General features: G+C 34.1%; 1 protein-coding gene across 1 annotated transcript; it reads left to right on the top strand.

Moving 5' to 3' along the window:
* Nucleotides 1-3,863: 3,863 nt before the first annotated feature.
* LOC129230477 (uncharacterized) lies at nucleotides 3,864-16,608 on the top strand. Its single transcript, XM_054864879.1, has 2 exons — nucleotides 3,864-4,056; nucleotides 16,136-16,608. The coding sequence occupies exons 1-2, from the start codon at nucleotides 3,864-3,866 to the stop codon at nucleotides 16,606-16,608; spliced, it is 666 nt and encodes a 221-aa protein (XP_054720854.1).
* The last annotated feature ends 414 nt before the right edge of the window (nucleotides 16,609-17,022 follow it).

Raw genomic sequence — 17,022 nt, 5'->3', positions numbered from 1 at the left:
TACCCCCCATCCAAATATTTGTGTAAATAATATAATTCAATGGATAAAAAGTTCAGTTGTGGTGATAAGGATTTATCATTAAAAATCATTATTATGTTAATTAACGAACTATCTTCACTTATTTAGTGCCAGGCAGCTAACTTGCCTTTTGGTGCTTCCCTAGGTTTAACTATGAATGGTCCTCCCAAGGTCCTCCTTTTAATCCTAACTGGTCCACTTTGGTCCCCTTTTTGATTCAAATTGGTCCTCTTTTACCCTTTTCTATGGCTAAAATGTGTTGGGAGCCCTGTAAAGAAACAACTTTCATATGCTGAAAGAGCTAAGAACGTTGAATGTAAAAAATAAAACTAGTATGTTGTGGCCATCACAAAACTTTCTTCTATATTTTTCCTTTTTCTGATCCCTCCCCATGCTTGACGAGGAAGCAATATTCCTAATAAAAACAAAATTACACATGCAAAAACTTGACGACCATCCCAATGTCTGAATTATTGTAAAAACAAAACAAAGAGCGAAAATTGAAAGTTACTTTAAAAGCCTTACTTGAATTATTTACAAATATTTTATTTATTAACAAACATAAGATGGCAACAGTTAAAAATTTTAAATCATTGAGATCATAGACTAATAATAGGAGTAGACCGAGCTTTCCCAGACTTGATTTATTTTAAGACGTAATGTATTTTCGTTATAATTTTTTTTTCCAGGTGCAGAGATTGAACTGTTTTTCTTTTAGTTATGCATTATTTTGGCATTAGTTTTTGATCACTGTTTTCAGTAACTTTTATTTCATTTGGAACTGCTACGTCAGCGTTGGTGTGAACGTAATGGAGTAAACGTTTTGCGTTAACGCAAAAATGTACTAATCGGTATCTTAAATTGAAATTTTAGGTAAAAATCTTACCGTTTGCCCATTTTTTTTGGGCCCTTGCATCTTTAATTGCTTATAGAGTTACTGAAATTGACTAAAGAAAATGCACAATACGATCTAAACGAAAAACTCACTATATTAACAAAATATTTACAACTTAGAATAACAAATTTACAAATCGGACTCCATAAAAGATCATTCTTCCTTGTTCCATCAATTCTATTTATTTTATTTCTCGCAGGCGTTGATCGTCTGCAACGATCAACGCCCGCTGTTGCTAGGATATCCACCAGTCACATGGTTTGGTTTATGAGCAGCAAAGGGGTTGCCATAGCTCGGTCTACTCTTATTATTAGTCTATGATTCAGATAATATTTCCGATCATTTCCATACAATTAAAATCACGAGAAATACGTAGACGACAATCTATTACGATTTATCTTTCTTATTGTTGCATTAATAAAGCTATTTTATTCGCAAAAAAAAAAAATCAACACCGATTGGAGTCAAAATTGAACCAAAGCCTGTTTACGTATGGATTCACATATATTCCAAATTTCAACCAGAACGTAGCATTACTTCTTGAGATAGGGCACTCACAATGGAAAAAGAAACGGGCGATTGCGCTACCCCCTTTTTAGCTGTTGACACCAAAATAAAATCAGCTCTTACACCCATTAAGGGCTACTTGTCAAAAAAATTTTGTTTGATTCCGTTCGTTATTTCTTGAGATACAGCAGTCACAATTGACGACAAAAAACGTTCTATAACTCAACACTCGTGTGAGCTATTGACACCAAAATTGAATCAGCACCTGCTCCTGTTAAGGGAAACATATGGACCAAATTTTGTTTGATTCCGCCAGTTACTTCCTGAGGAATAGCAAGCACGCGTAACTCAAAAAACGTCCCATTGCTCCACCCCCCTTCCAGGAATTCGCGCCAAAAACCAATGGGCACAAGTTCACATAGGGGCACATATGTGTACCAAATTTCGTTCCATTTCATGCGGAAGTTTTTGCTGTAGAGCGGCCACAAAAAACTGGTCATACACTGACGTGATACACATACACACACACACAAACAGACAGACAGACATTTTCCAAAAATAGTCGAAATGGACTCAGCACACCTCAAAACGTTCGAATCCGTCAAAATTCGAAAATTTGCACGAATCCAATACTTTCTTCTATATATTAGATATAGAAGAAAGTAAAAAGAACAGAAGATAAAATAAAGGCTATGTCCCAATAGGGCAACCAATTTTAAACTAATTTAAAATGAAATTCCAGATGGAAACGTTGTTTTAATATTTGGACAGCAGCCAAAAAAAATCTCTTTTAAAACAATTATTAGAATTTTACTTGCTCACGCATATGCAAAATGGCAACAGGCATGTTTTTTTTTTAAATTTCATTTTGAATGCTCCGTAGCATTTGAGGTAGAGACGTACCGAGTAGCACTTTGGCCGAGTAGCCGAGAACCGAGTACTCGGCCTTTTATTACTCGGCCGAGTACCGAGTTACCGAGTACTCGGCCTTTCACTACTCGGCCGAGTTCCAAGTACCAATTATGTTTTAAGAAGAACCACCGACACACATGTGATGAATTTTGAATTTATTGGAATAGTAGTATAAACCTCCTTGTCCATATAATAGTTTTTAAAACTAAATTTCTGCTGAAATTTAATCACGCATTATATATATACAATTTTGTTTGTGTCAAAAATTTTACAAAAAAATAATTTTTTAAATTAAAAATAAATAAATAAAAGGTATGATTAATCAAGTTGGAATTAAAACAAATTACAGTAAAATCCCTCTAATGCGGACACTAACAGGACAAATTTTTTTTTTCTGCAATATAGAGGTGTCCGCAGGACAGGGGTTTAATAATGTTATTTGCATTGGAACTGGGGAATTAAAAATTGTCCGCCTTTGAGGGGTGTCCGTTAGGAGGGGTTTCACTGTATACCAATCAATTATAGTTCTAATCTGCCAAACATAAATAATTTTTAAAAGCAGATAAAACAAATGTGCAGGAACACTCCAGACCACGTGTTTCTGCCCCCCCCCCCCCCCGTTACAAAAAACGTCTTTTTCAGTGCATAACATGTGAGCTAAAGAATGTAAAGACATTCAACAAAAAAATACGACTTTTGTCGGATGCCTTTAAATCTACGAGCCCCCATTTTGTGCATTGAAAAAGGAATTCCTTGTAATGCCAAAACACGTGCAGAGTTCCTGCACTGTACTTTTAAGGTTGTTTTATTTTTTAAGCAAAGGTATTTTTACATTTTTTACAACTAATTTTTGTTTGTAGCAAAAATCCATTTTTAATATAAAAATTCCATATTTTCTATACTTACATTTTTTGCGTAATTTTTAATAAATAAGTTTTATTAACTTTGGGGACATTAAAATAAAGATTTATTCCATTGAAGCATTACAAACTTCATTATTCTCAAAATTTAAATTTGACTTATAAATTTTAATTGTAAATGATTGCAGAATATAATGGTTGCTCTTTTTTTATAAATTTTAATATCTGTCTTGGACAATATTCAATTTTTTGCAACTACTCGGTATTGGCCGAGTATCTGATCAGAATTTGGCCGAGTACCGAGTACTCGGCAAATTGGCCGAGTAGGCCGAGTACCGAGTAGTTACCGAGTACTCGGTACGTCTCTAATTTGAGGGGTTGCGCCATTGTCATGTGGGGTGGGGGGCACCCCTAGCGATATGACCTGTTCAATAAGACATTTGTCTTGTCCACGCAAAATCGAAATATTTTACTTTTGGCTGATTCCTTAAATGTGGCGCTTTCAAGCTCTAGGGTTGTGAATTTAACTTAAGTTACTATGAATAAGACGTCTTCATAATGTTGCTGATTGCATAATGTTCGTGACCGTAGCTGAAAGATTAAAAATAAGTCGAATCGTAACCCCACTAGATGGCAAATAAAAGCTGTGGTCAGAAGTCAGGTTCAATCAAATGTTCATTCATGTGATATTTTCGGAGCAAATATTGCTCACCTTGTATTGGTTGCTTGATTTGTGCAGAGCAACATTCGATATAAACCCACAGCAGCTCCAGATGGTTGCTGATAGTCTGAAAATGAATGAATGCCGTAAATTATCAGAATCATTACATCAGCAGGAATTCAAAATGGATCATGATCCTACAGGTAAGTATTGAATCAAAACAATGAGGGAAGTTTACTGCTATTATAAGTAGGAGGAGGGTGTTTCGATAATTGGGAATGTGGCGATCTTTCTTCATTGGCGTCAATTTTTGGCTTCAGTGTGCCTGCGCGAGAGGTATTTTTCATTGCGAATCTAAACAAAGAGAACCGAAACATCTATAAACATAGGGTTACTATAAATCAGCAGGGTTGCCAAAATAAAATTATTTACGCTAAAAATGGGACGACTGCGCCAGATTTCCAATTATCGAAATATCCCCAGTAAGAGTTATTTCAAAAATGAAAACGAGGGGAATTTATCATCCTGGACTTAAAGTACTTGGCGCGTTTTCAAAAGTTTTACTTACGTATTCATTTAATGATTAATTCCTTTACATTTCGTCAGCTAATTGTTCACTTTTTTTCCTGCCTTTTACAAAAAAGGAAGTACTGTATTCGCGAAAAAAATTTCACTCAAAAATCGATCTTAATTTCCATTTTGCTCACCCCAGAACGAATGTAATTTTTTTTTTTCAACTCGACCACACGTGAATAAGTGCCTAAGAACATATAGACACGCGAAATATCCATTTTGACGATTCCCGAGTTAATTGCAACGAGTTTTCTCGTGACGTTTGTATGTATGTATGTATGTGCGTATGTATGTCGCATAATTCAAGAACGGTATGTCCTAGAAAGTTGAAATGTGGTACTAGTAACTCCTAGTGGGGTCTAATTGTGCACCTCCCCTTTTGGTTGCATTCGGGTGTTTCTAAAGGGGTCTTTTGCACCTTTTGGGGGGGGGGGAATCATTGTTAATTTCGATGTAAACTATAGTGGTGTTATAATTTGGCGGATACTTGGCGATATATCGCTAGTCTTTTGGTCGCCAAATTTTATCACCAACTTGGAGACAAATTTGCCGATTTTTTTTTTTTTTTTTAGCCTGGTTTCAATTTGGCCACTGTTGATGATATTTAGAGAGTAAACTATTGAATCACATTGAAATTGCCAATAATGGGAAAATGACATTAAATTGGAGTAAAAGGAAGTCATGTGATGCACACATCAGCTCGTTTCTTTTTACATAGTGAATTAAATATTGTATTCACAAACATATTTTCACTCAAATATCGGCCTAAATTTCCATTTCACCCCCGAATGAATGTTGAGTTGTTTTTTCGACCCCACAGCACGTGCATATGTACCAAAGAACGTATGGACGTCCGAAACATCCAATTTGGCGATCCCCGAGTTCTCTCGTGACATCTGTATGTGCGTATGATGTACGATGTACGTATGTGTCTCGCATAACTCAAAAACGGTATGCCATAGAAAGCTGAAATTCGGTATGTAGACTCTTAGTAAGATCTAGTTGTGCATCTCTCCTTTTGGTTGCATTCGGATGTTCCAAAAGGGGTCTTTTACACGTTTTGGGGGGAAAATCAGTGTTTATTTCAATGCAAGTACTTAAGTGCTGTTATAGTTTGGCAAACACTTCGCAATATATCGTCAAGCTTTTTGTCACCAAGTTTTGCGTCCAACTTAGCGATATATCGCGATGTTGGCGACAAATTTGGCGGAAATTTTTTTTTTTTTGGAATCTGGTTTCAATTTGGCGTTTTGACGATATTTAAATAGTTGTTTAATCATTGAGTGGCGTTAAAATTGCCCCCCGATCTTAGGAAAAATTTATCTCTATAAAACGCTTTTTTGCATCGGTTCGGAACAAAGTAGTGGAGAAAATATTTAAAGAGTTTTCCTGGTTTTTTTTTAGTTATTCAACAAGAAGTTCTGTCTAGAAGTAGACGAGCCTACTTTCCCGTATACCCATACTACTTTCTAGTACCTGATCAATGTTCTCAAAATAGCTAAAATCGCAAATTGTTTCAAACATATTTTTCCAATATTTTAAGCTACTTTCTAGGAATAAAATATTCCTCACTCATCCAAAAAAATTAGATGCGTAAAAAAAAGAAAAACAAAACAAAACGAACAAATAAAATAGCAGCAACTTTTAAACAAAGCAGCTAATACACTTTTTTCCATTAAAAAAAAATTCTTCAACAGCTTTCAAAACGAAAAAAAAATAATAATAAAAATTAATAAGCTCATTAAAATAAATACATCCTATCAAAAAAAAAAAAAAAAAAAATCGTTTCTTTTTCCCCTGTTGCCAAAAATAATTTTTTAAATGAATTAATGCACTTATCAAGATAAATAAAAACAATAAAATGTCAACGTAAAGAAATACTTTTCATTGTCAAAAAAAAAAAAAAAATCGTCTGCGCGTATCTTTATGTAGAAACATAAATGACTTCGAGTTTATTCACCGAAAACTGAATACCTAAATAAAAACTTTAGCGTTAAAATAAAAACAAATCACATCAACAATAATTATTTCACAGTTAAAACCATAGCGCCGGAGTCGGAGTCAATCTAATTTTGGGATGAAGGAGTCGGAGTCGAATATCCAAGAATCGGAGTCAGTCATTTGTCCGTGTATAAATTTTTGCCAAAGCTAGGAAGTCATAGTCGAAGTCGGGGAGTCGGAGTCCGATTAATTGTCGGGCACAGGAGTCGGATTCAGGTGCCCCTAAATTCTCGGAGTCGGAGTCTGGAGTTCGGCGTCAAGAGCTATTTCCAACAAAATTTGTTTGAAGTAAATCCGTCTTCAAGTACGGAATCTACATTGACTTTCAGTTTCCCCGTAGGCGCTAATGTTAAGGGATTTGAACTGTTCAAAATTGAACAGAAAATTGTTCAAATCAAAAAGATATTTTATATACAAGTTTTTCATCAAAAGCTTTTTCCTACAAAGTTTGTTTGAAGCAAATTCGCCTCACAGTTCGGAATTGCCTTGAATTTCCCCGTAGGAGCTAATGTTAAGTTTTTTTGAACTGTTCAAAATTGAACAAAAAATAGTTCAAACCAAAAAGCGAAATATGGGAATGAGGTGTCCTTGCCGAGATCTTTCGAACAAAAAAAAGTTTGTTCGAATCGGACTATTCATTCAAAAGTTATTAGGGGGGGGGGACAGACAGACAGACAGACAGACAGACAGACAGACCGACAGACATTTTCCCCCATCTCAATACCCTACTTTCCAATTTTTAATTTTTCGATATTTATTTAATTATTTTATTTATTTTTGACTTTTTTTTGTTTTTCGGGATATTTTTAAGATGCATTAAGCCTCATGCTTTTTTTAATTTCATGCTTTTTTCTTCTTTTTCTGACTTTTACTGGGAAAGTAGGCTAAAAAGCATGCATTATTTAAAAGTTGAAAAAGAACGTAATGTGGTGTCCACATAAGATTTGCATTCATTCATTAAATTATTTTCTTATTCATTCACTATTTTATTAATTAATTAATGTTTTCCCGTATAATAATCAATTTTATTTATTCGTGTATTAGTCTAGTCATATTAGACATTAAAATTGCTAGAGACGTACCGAGTACTCGGTAACTACTCGGTACTCGGCCTACTCGGCCAATTTGCCGAGTACTCGGTACTCGGCCAAATTCTGATCAGATACTCGGCCAATACCGAGTAGTTGCAAAAAATTGAATATTGTCCAAGACAGATACTAAAATTTATTTAAAAAAAAGAGCAATTATTATATTCTGCAATCATTTACAGTTAAAATTTATAAGTCAAATTTAAATTTTGAGAATAATGAAGTTTGTAATGCTTCAATGGAATAAATCTTTATTTTAATGTCCCCAAAGTTAATAAAACTTATTTATTAAAAATTACGCAAAAAGGTAAGTATAGAAAATATGGAATTTTTATATTAAAAATGGATTTTTGCTACAAATAAAAATTAGTTATAAAAAATGTAAAAATACCTTTGCTTAAAAAATAAAAGGAAATAAAACGACGTTAAAAGCACAGTGCAGGAACACTGCAGACACATGTTTTGGCATTGCAAGGAATTCCTTTTTTCTCGTGGAGCTCGTGGATTTAAAAGCATCCAACAAAAGTCGGATTTTTTTGTCAAATGTCTTTACATTCTTTAGCTCACATGTTACGACTGAAAAAGACGTTCCTTGCAATGGGTGGGGGGGGTGGGGGGGGGGGGTGCAGAAACACATGTCTGCAGTGTTCCTGCACATATGTTTTATCTGCTTTTAAAAATTATTTATGTTTGACGGACTAGAACTATAATTGATTGGTATACAGTGAAACCCCTCCTAACAGACATTCCTCTTATGCGGACAATTTTTAATTCCACAGTTCCAATGCAAATAACATTAAACCTCTGTCCTGCGGACACCTCTATATTATGGACAAAAAAATTTGCCCCGTTAGTGTCCGCATTAGAGGGATTTTACTGTAATTTGTTTTACTTCCAACTTGATTAATCATACCTTTTATTTATTTATTTTTAATTTTAAAAATATTTTTCTTTGGTAAAATTTTTGACACAAACAAAATTGTATATATAATGCATAATTAAATTTCAGCAGGAATTTAGTTTTAAAAACTATTATATGGACAAGGAGGTCTATACTACTATTCCAATAAGTTCGAAATTCATCACATGTGTGTTGGTGGTTCTTCTTAAAGCATAATTGATACTTGGTAACTCAGCCGAGTAGTGAAAGGCCGAGTACTCGGTAACTCGGTACTCGGCCGAGTAGTGAAAGGCCGAGTACTCGGTACTCGGCTACTCGGCCAAAGTGCTACTCGGTACGTCTCTAAAAATTGCAAAGTGCGATGTAGTTCTGATTTTTTAATATGTTATTTGGGTCGGTTAGGGTAGTGTAAACCTAAGTTTGCAGTTTTCAAAAACCTGTGCTCGCTTCGTAATTCGCGAAATTTTCGGACTTTTTTTAGTTTTTCCTTTCTAACTCCTTAACTATCCAACTTTTGATACTACCCATTTTAAAGTACATTAAATTTTGAACAATTTAAGCTGAAGTGGTGCTTTGTACGACCAATAGTTTAGGAGATATCGTACTTCAAAAATTGGCTATTTTTGGCGAAAAATAAAAATAATATGCTTCGATCATTTCAGGCCAAATATCGACATTAATTTCTATTCTACAAATAAAAAACTGGACATACAGATACAGTAAATTTAATTGGCTTTCATTTAAACCAAAAAACGAAGTCTAGCTTCATTAGTTCTTTTGAAATCGCAAAACAAGCAAATAATCAGAAAATTTGATTTTTTAAGAAATGAGACAAAACATTTTTCGAAACAATATGGCAGATTCTATTCTAAACAAAGGGGCAAATAATGATATAATAAGACTCTAATATGTGTTTATATAAGTTATCTGTGTTGAAAAAACACGCCGGTTAGGAAGAAAAAGAAAAATAGGACAATAGTTGACGACAGGTAATGCAACCATTTCTTCCCCTACGTTATTGTTACAAATTCTGTAAATAGTAATTATTTTTGTGATTAATTTGTTGTAATCTAGCTAAGTTTAGCGTTATCTTTCATCTAAAATTGTCTTAGTAACGTAACCTGTAAATAGTTTCATGTAACGTACATACAACCCCCTAACATTCGGCTGAAGTATACGGTACCCTCATTTCTGAATGATAAAATTTGTGAATGGAAAGAAATGAGAAAGTGGTAGAACGGTGTAGGATTTTCTGGAATATTTAAGAAGCTCTCTTTCGATGTTTAAAAACAGCCGTGACGCGGGATAAAAAGTCAGTCTCGACTGAGCCGTTGCTCTGAGAGTGTATTAGCTCTGTTTCGTGAAGCCTTTTGGGCTGTGTTTTCGTGCATTTTGATGTGAATACGTGTGTTACCGTTGAGTTTACGGTGTTAATCGGTATTTGCCTAATTGCTATGGTTAATTTAGCAGTTAACGATATTTCTTGTAAATAGTTGTAAATAAATCTCCAGTGTTTTTCTCAAGAACTGTGTCGTCATTCAAAGAAAGTGTGAAAATGATTGGTATAATACCATGCCTTGCCTTCAATCTTCGAGTTGAACCGAACCATTGCTTCGGTCACTCGTCTGGTCTGTGCTAATTATATTAGCTACCTGTTTGTTTGGCACTCTTGGCTTCTTTAAGAGGTTTTCCATCTCCAGCTCAGTCACTTTCCTATGCCGAGCTGATGGGTGCTAATAATCACGAAACTGCAGTCCTCGGCTGGAAATGACTGAACTGGTGGTGTATTTCATGCATTTCTGCTTTAGCCCTGGCTAATGGGCGGTAATTTACTGAGTATAAGATCATATAGCTAGTGCAATCATGGAGAACAATTCTGTCTTATCTGCGTTTCGTAGAAACTGAACCAGTTCTTAGAAAGCAAACCATTTTCTCTAAAATGATATCTTTTTCTTATTCCTCTTATATGTCTTACTTGATGTATCCTGAAAAGAATGCAAATACTCCACCGAAAAATTTTCCGTCCTAGGTCGTTTTATGTGAACGATGAAAAACCATTATAGACAATGGCGTCACTATGTATCTCCATTGCACTTATTTTAAAATTAGCATTCATCATTTGCAGCTTCATCATCCCATCATAAATCGTTTTCTTTTTCTCTCGAGTTGTTTTCATCAGTAGGAATATTATAATTTAACTCATTGAGCAGGAATGTTATTGACCAGACTTATTTCCCGTTCAAAGAGCTCCATTTATTGAAATCGATGGAGGGTGAGGTTGATTTTCATAGAGGAGAAATTCAACTAGGTTGAAATTTACGGTATTGCAAATAATGAAAAGCTTTGAAAACGAATCTGTATCGGATTTTAATCTTTTCAGTTAAAGAGCAAACTTACTGATTTTTCTGGAAAAATGAAATTCTAAAAAGTTATTATTTTTCTACCCGTGAACATAAAGTGACTTTTGAGTCACAACTCTTTTCCCTATAAATTTGTTGCACTGTTTTTTTCCTCAACTTGCCCAATTTTCATCAGTTGCTCCACATATTCTTCGTCTACTGCTACATTCGTCTCCAATGAGAATAATTCTTTCGATGACTCTAAAAAAGGATTCTCATGTTTAGCTATTTCTCTTCAAGACCTTTCTTGAAAACATGCTTTGGAAACTTAACATTTCTTCATTGTGCATATACGTACAACGTTTCTTTAAATCAGCAGAGGTAACTTTTTCAAACTGTGTAATTAAATCGATAATTTCAAGACCCGCCAACATCCATCTTCTTAACGCAGTTGGATCTGTGAAAGACCAATATCCCCACCATCTCCTTTTACTATCGCATTGTTTTGCTAAGCATGGTCCGATCCAATTACAGAAAACACGTTCATTGTCTTTTTTACAACAAACGTTACTTTTTCAAAGGATTTGTGTACGTCTGGAAGGTTTGTGGGTTAAAGAAAAAGATGTTGAATAAAAACTGGTAACCATCCAGCATAGTTACCAAAGTATATGTATAGCATATAGCAATAAAATGAAAAAAAAAAAAAAAACCACACACACACACACACACACACAAAATCAACTCCTTCAAAGTTTCAGTAAAGATACTAAAGTTGGTTGAAATCTAGGATCTAATAAACTTTAATTTTAAAAGCACCAGCTTTAATACGGTGCTCCAGCTCCAAAACTTAAATTTGTTTATACATATGTTTTTTTTTTTAAATCTAAAATGGGGAAAACGCTTAATGATGATCAATTGGGTGACGGAGGACTAACAATAGCAACAATAATAATAATAATAATAATAATGAACAGAAATTTAAAATTCAACTTTAAATTTCTTTCTATTAGAATTATGTTGTCTTGAAATTAATTTATCCCTCTTTTCTTCAAGTCCTTATTCTGTTATACCCTTCGCAATTAGTTTCAAATATGCCTACTCAGTCATTTAAAACGAGGGGCATCATGACCGGATAATTGGACAGTTCGGACAATTAGAGTTCGGATAACTGGAACCCTACTTTGATGTAACACTAATGTAATGTATCTTCAAATTCAGAAACCTGTAATTCTGTTATGGGGGGGGGGGGAATTCACTTCAGGGAACTCACAATTTAAAAATATCGATTTTTTTTAAAACCACTTTTTGTGAAGTTATTTCTGAAGTTAGACATTTTTCGGAGTTTTAAATAGTAAAAAATGTAATAAACATCCATGGAATGACACAACCAATGATTTAAAAAATTATAATAATGAAAATTTAAAAAGAATCGCCGTTTTTGGTTTTGGACCAAAAATGGCCGCCAGGGGGGTTTTGGGGGGGATTTTGGAATGCCTCCCCTTCCTAAAATTTTTGTTTATACAGTGTCTACAAGCATAACGAGTTTCATAATTTTATCACAATTTGCAGTTTTTTACCCCGTAGCCCCCCGCCTATTCCATAATATTGCATTTAAGTGGACAGGGAGGCCCTTTTCATTCCATGTTTTCCGCTGAAGTTTTATGTTTGATATGATGATGATGAATCTAGACAGTTTCATTTTCTTTTGCAAAAAGAATGCGTGAACTCTCGTTTTCATTTAATATTTTTTGTTGCTCTGCTCGTCCGTCTTCGGATAATTGAATCTCAGTACAAATTCGTATGATATCAAACATATTCTCCATTTAAAATAAAATTCGGTAGGTAAATTTCCAGTCGAAAAACGAAATGCGGCCGAACATCAATGTGGTAAGTATATTTATTTACGTAGGGGAAGGAATGTTTGCGTTACCTGTCGTCAACTATAGTTCTATTTTTTTCTTCCTAGCCGGCATGTTTTCCCAACACAGATAACTTATATAAGTACACAATAGAGTCCTATTACATCATTCTTTGCACCTTTGTTTAGAATACGATCTTCCATATTGTGTTGTGTTTTGTCTCATTTCTTCAAAAATCGAATTTTCTGATTATTTGTTTGTTTTGCGATTGTAAAAGAGCTAATGAAGCTACAGACTTCGTTTTTGGCTTAAATGAAAGCCTGTTAAATGTACTGTAACTGTTTGTCCAGTTTTTTCCCTGTACAGTCGAAATTAATGTCGATATTTGGCCTGAAATAAGATCGAAGCATTTTTTTTTTTTGCCAAAAATAGCCAATTTTTGAAATACGATATCTCCTAAAGTATTGGTCGTATAGAGCACCACTTGAGCTTAAATTGTTTAAAATTTAATGTACTTTAAACCGGGTGTTGCCATTTAGTGTCAAAATTTGGATAGATTAGGAGTTATAAAGGAAAAACTAAAAAAAGTCCGAAATTTTTGCGAATTACGCAGCGAGCACAGGTTTTTGAAAACTGCAAACTTAGGTTTACACTACCCTAACTGACCCAAACAACACATTAAAAAATCAGAACTACATCGTGCTTTGCGATTTTAGCCCTTTTTTTAAGCACTTTTAATATACTTGGCCTGATTGTTACGGAGAAATCTGAGGCTTGGTTTTGCTTATATCTCTGCAACTAAACCACTTAGAGATCTTTAATCTTAAGGTACAACTTAGCACTGAAAAATTAAAATTCTGAAATAAAGTTATTATTTCAGTTCGGATGGAAAACAGCAAATTTCATGTACTTTCCCCATTAAATGTTTAGATATAAAACCCATTGTTACAAATTTTGTTGCTCTGCAACAATAATGTTAAAAGCAATTATAATGAAAATTTTGAATTAAGGCTTTTCTGAAGCAAGCATGAAATTATCAAGCATAAATTCTAGAGAGGAACAAGAATTAAATTTTAGTGTCAACTGCTTTTAAAGTTTTAGACACGTATATAGGTTTTTTTTCCTTTTGGTAACTGATCATTTATATGAAAAAAATAAGATGAAGTTTCGTGAGGTTAAAATTATTCTATTTCTGAAATACATTTAGACTAAAAAGAATAAAATAACAGAACTGTTTTTAAAAAATACTAAGCACTTTTCATAATGCTCTCAAAAGGACAAAATAACTTTTCTGGGTCTTAAGGACAATTTAAGAATTCCTCTAGTTTTTGAAAATTCTAAGAAAATGACACCACAAATGAAGAAAAGTGCGGTTCTAGTCATTTCAAACCAAACTTTCCCAATTAGAAAAATATGCATGTTTCAACACTCAAAGTTATGATTGAAAGCTAGATAATGATAAGAAATTATCTTCATGACTTGAGCCGCACTTTTCTTCGTTTGTGGTGTCATTTTCTTGGAATTCGAAAACTACAGGAATTCTTAAATTGTCCTTTCTGACCCAGAAAAGGTATTTAGTCCTATTCAGACGATTATGAAAAGTGCTTGTTGTTTTTAAAAAAATTCTGTTATTGTATAATGTGACAGGACTATATTGTTTCATTATCATTTAATGTATTCATTAATTGTTTCATTATCAGTTCATTTATTCATTTATTTTTTCATTCATTTGATCAAAAATGCTTTTAATAATCAAATAAAAAATACTTCAGTAGAAAAATATTTTATTTTTCACTTTGCCTCAAGAAAAAAATTTCCTTTTTTTTTGGAAGGTACAAATTTACTGACAAAACTAAAAAATAATGTTTCAATGCAAGTGTCATCATAAAAATTCATTATTCTCTCTTCATGTAATGAAATTTTAAAAACAAATTTCCAATTTTTAAAAAAGCTATGTTATCTTAACTATTTCACTCTGCCCCACAAACGATACTGCAACTACCATGGATATGAAAAAGGCAATCACTGCAAATTTCTCTCTCTCTTTTTTTTTTACATTTTTTGTCAACGCGTTTCTTCAAATATCTCGAAAACTCATTTCTGCAAAGTTCTACCGTTGATCTGCCCACGGTAGTGTAGAACAGACAGGTTGTTTTCTCGGCATCAACACTGCGCTAGCAAAGAAACAACTTTTACAGAATTTATTTTCATTGAAAATTGATCATGGGGCACAACCGCAGAACCTTACCGGGTTCAGAAGAGATCACGAGGATTCATTTCACTTCGCTTCACATCATATTTTGTTTTTATTCTTTTGAAAAAAAACTATGAAACGATTTTTTTTAATCGTCTTTCAAACTACTTTTTAAACGATGCATTTTCAGATTGGCTCCAAATATTTAAGTCGCAGGCACTGAACTCCTAGGCACACTCCTTGCCACCTGTGGCAGTACAATAATTAATGGACAGTACATTAATTTTCGGCTTGGCATGCCTCTAACTTAACCCAATTTTGCTGGAGTCATTCCAAGGCTCGCGCGCTTTAAGTTTTTTCCTAACGGAACGGATGAGGCAATGGGGTCGTTTCCAAAAATTTAAAAGTATTTTTTTCTGAAAGAGCATGTTTAAAAACATAGGCTCTGACCATTTTTTAAATAATTTATTTAAGTTTAATATTTTTAAAAAATTACTTAAATCGGCGCGCTTTCATTGTTAGATTTACACTTCTGTCGTGTGACATCACAAATGATGAAATGCCATTCAGTGTTGCCATTCACAGAACAAAACATTTAATTCGCATCTTTACTCACGTGCATTGGCAACGATATGGTTGGCAGCAAGCGTAGATTTTAATTCGCTGCTTGATTATCATAACGTGGAAACGTAGTAGAAAGATGCGACAAAGCACATCATTTGTGACGTCATAAAGACCACGCCTTGTTTGAAAAATCGGACATTTAAAAAAATTAATTAAAAAAAAAATGTTGGAAAAATGAAAGTATTTTCTGGATCCATGTTTTTTTTTTGCTCATTCTATCCATTTCAGTGACTAAAAATAGTACTTTTGACTGAAGGAAACCACTCCATTCAAAAGCATTCAAAAAACGCGCCTTAACAGGTTTTTTTCCGCTTCCTCTAGAAACAGGCATTGTATCAGCGATATGGCTTTACTTTGAAAAGAAAGAAAGGCAAGACGGCAGGCAGAAACGAAGATGTCGAAAGAAAAAACGAAGAACCAGTTAATTTCCAAGGAAGAACGGAAATCGTTTTTAATTAATCTCTCCGCTAATTGAAGTCGTATAACTAAGCAACCAAATCAAACAAGTATCCGGAAAAATTACGAATGTATCAATACCTGGTTCGATGCTATTTTCAGTCGTTCACCAGGAGCAGTGATGACATAGATACAAAGTTACATACAAAGATACATCAACTTTTATTATTAAGAGATAGTTAAAGTTGACGTATCTTTGTATTTTTTACATTTGTGTTGAAAGTTTTTCTTAAACAATTAAATCTAGGAAACTTGGAACCAAAAGATGTGTCCTGTCTGCGGCTGCTAGAACATTGGAACACGCATGAAGGCAAAGACGAAACATTCCACCAGCTGGCCCTAAGACTTCGCCAACTAGGACGCAAGGACATTGCCGATCGTCTTTCCGAATCTGTGTCTGACGAAAAGGTTCATGAAGTACGAGAAACGTTCTTGGACGATCCTTTCAAATCTCGGATACATACCAACTCTCCTCTTCTTCAAGAGAGCCCCCACGTTGAGACGCAACTACCGACGCAAATTATAGATGACCAGTGGACGATTTATGAAATCGGGCAGGCTGTCGTGATTTCTGCAATAACTGTCGTTTTCTCGTTTCTGGCCATTTTGTTACTTTTCAGGGTTTTCTTGCCCGACTCGTTTGCCCGTATGAGAGCAACTTGGTACGTATCTTTCTTGGGTAAACGGCCCAGCAAAGAAGAATTATTTTTAATAATGTGATGATTCTTTATTGATGTCCATGGTTGCTTTACTCCATACAAAAGAATCGACAAAGGGCTGGACATTTTTCCGAGTGGAGAACAGCTTAGAATAAATTGCTCTTTGGTGACAGCATTTCGCTAGGAGAAAAAAAATCTGTTTGACGGCAAGAAAAACAAATTCTTTGAAAATAATGGTAAAAACTAATATTTATATTAATAGCATTCAACTTTGTAAAAAAGCACAGTAACAAGAGTTAATCGATGCTAGAAATGTTTTCCGAATTCAATAAAATTTTCTGCTTTCAGACCCCGAAGTGATTTTTAATGGGAAAAAAATAGGAAATAAGGAATCAAAATTTTAAAAAATAGGAAAAGTAGGAAAAAAATCACTTAAAAAAGTAGGAAAAAATAGGAAGAGATAGAACTACACACA

The sequence above is a fragment of the Uloborus diversus genome, chromosome 9, assembly GCF_026930045.1.
Source record: "Uloborus diversus isolate 005 chromosome 9, Udiv.v.3.1, whole genome shotgun sequence".
Taxonomy (NCBI): Eukaryota; Metazoa; Arthropoda; class Arachnida; order Araneae; family Uloboridae; genus Uloborus; species Uloborus diversus.
The sequence above is the reverse complement of the archived record's forward strand: the minus strand, read 5'-3'. Positions and strand labels throughout refer to the sequence as shown.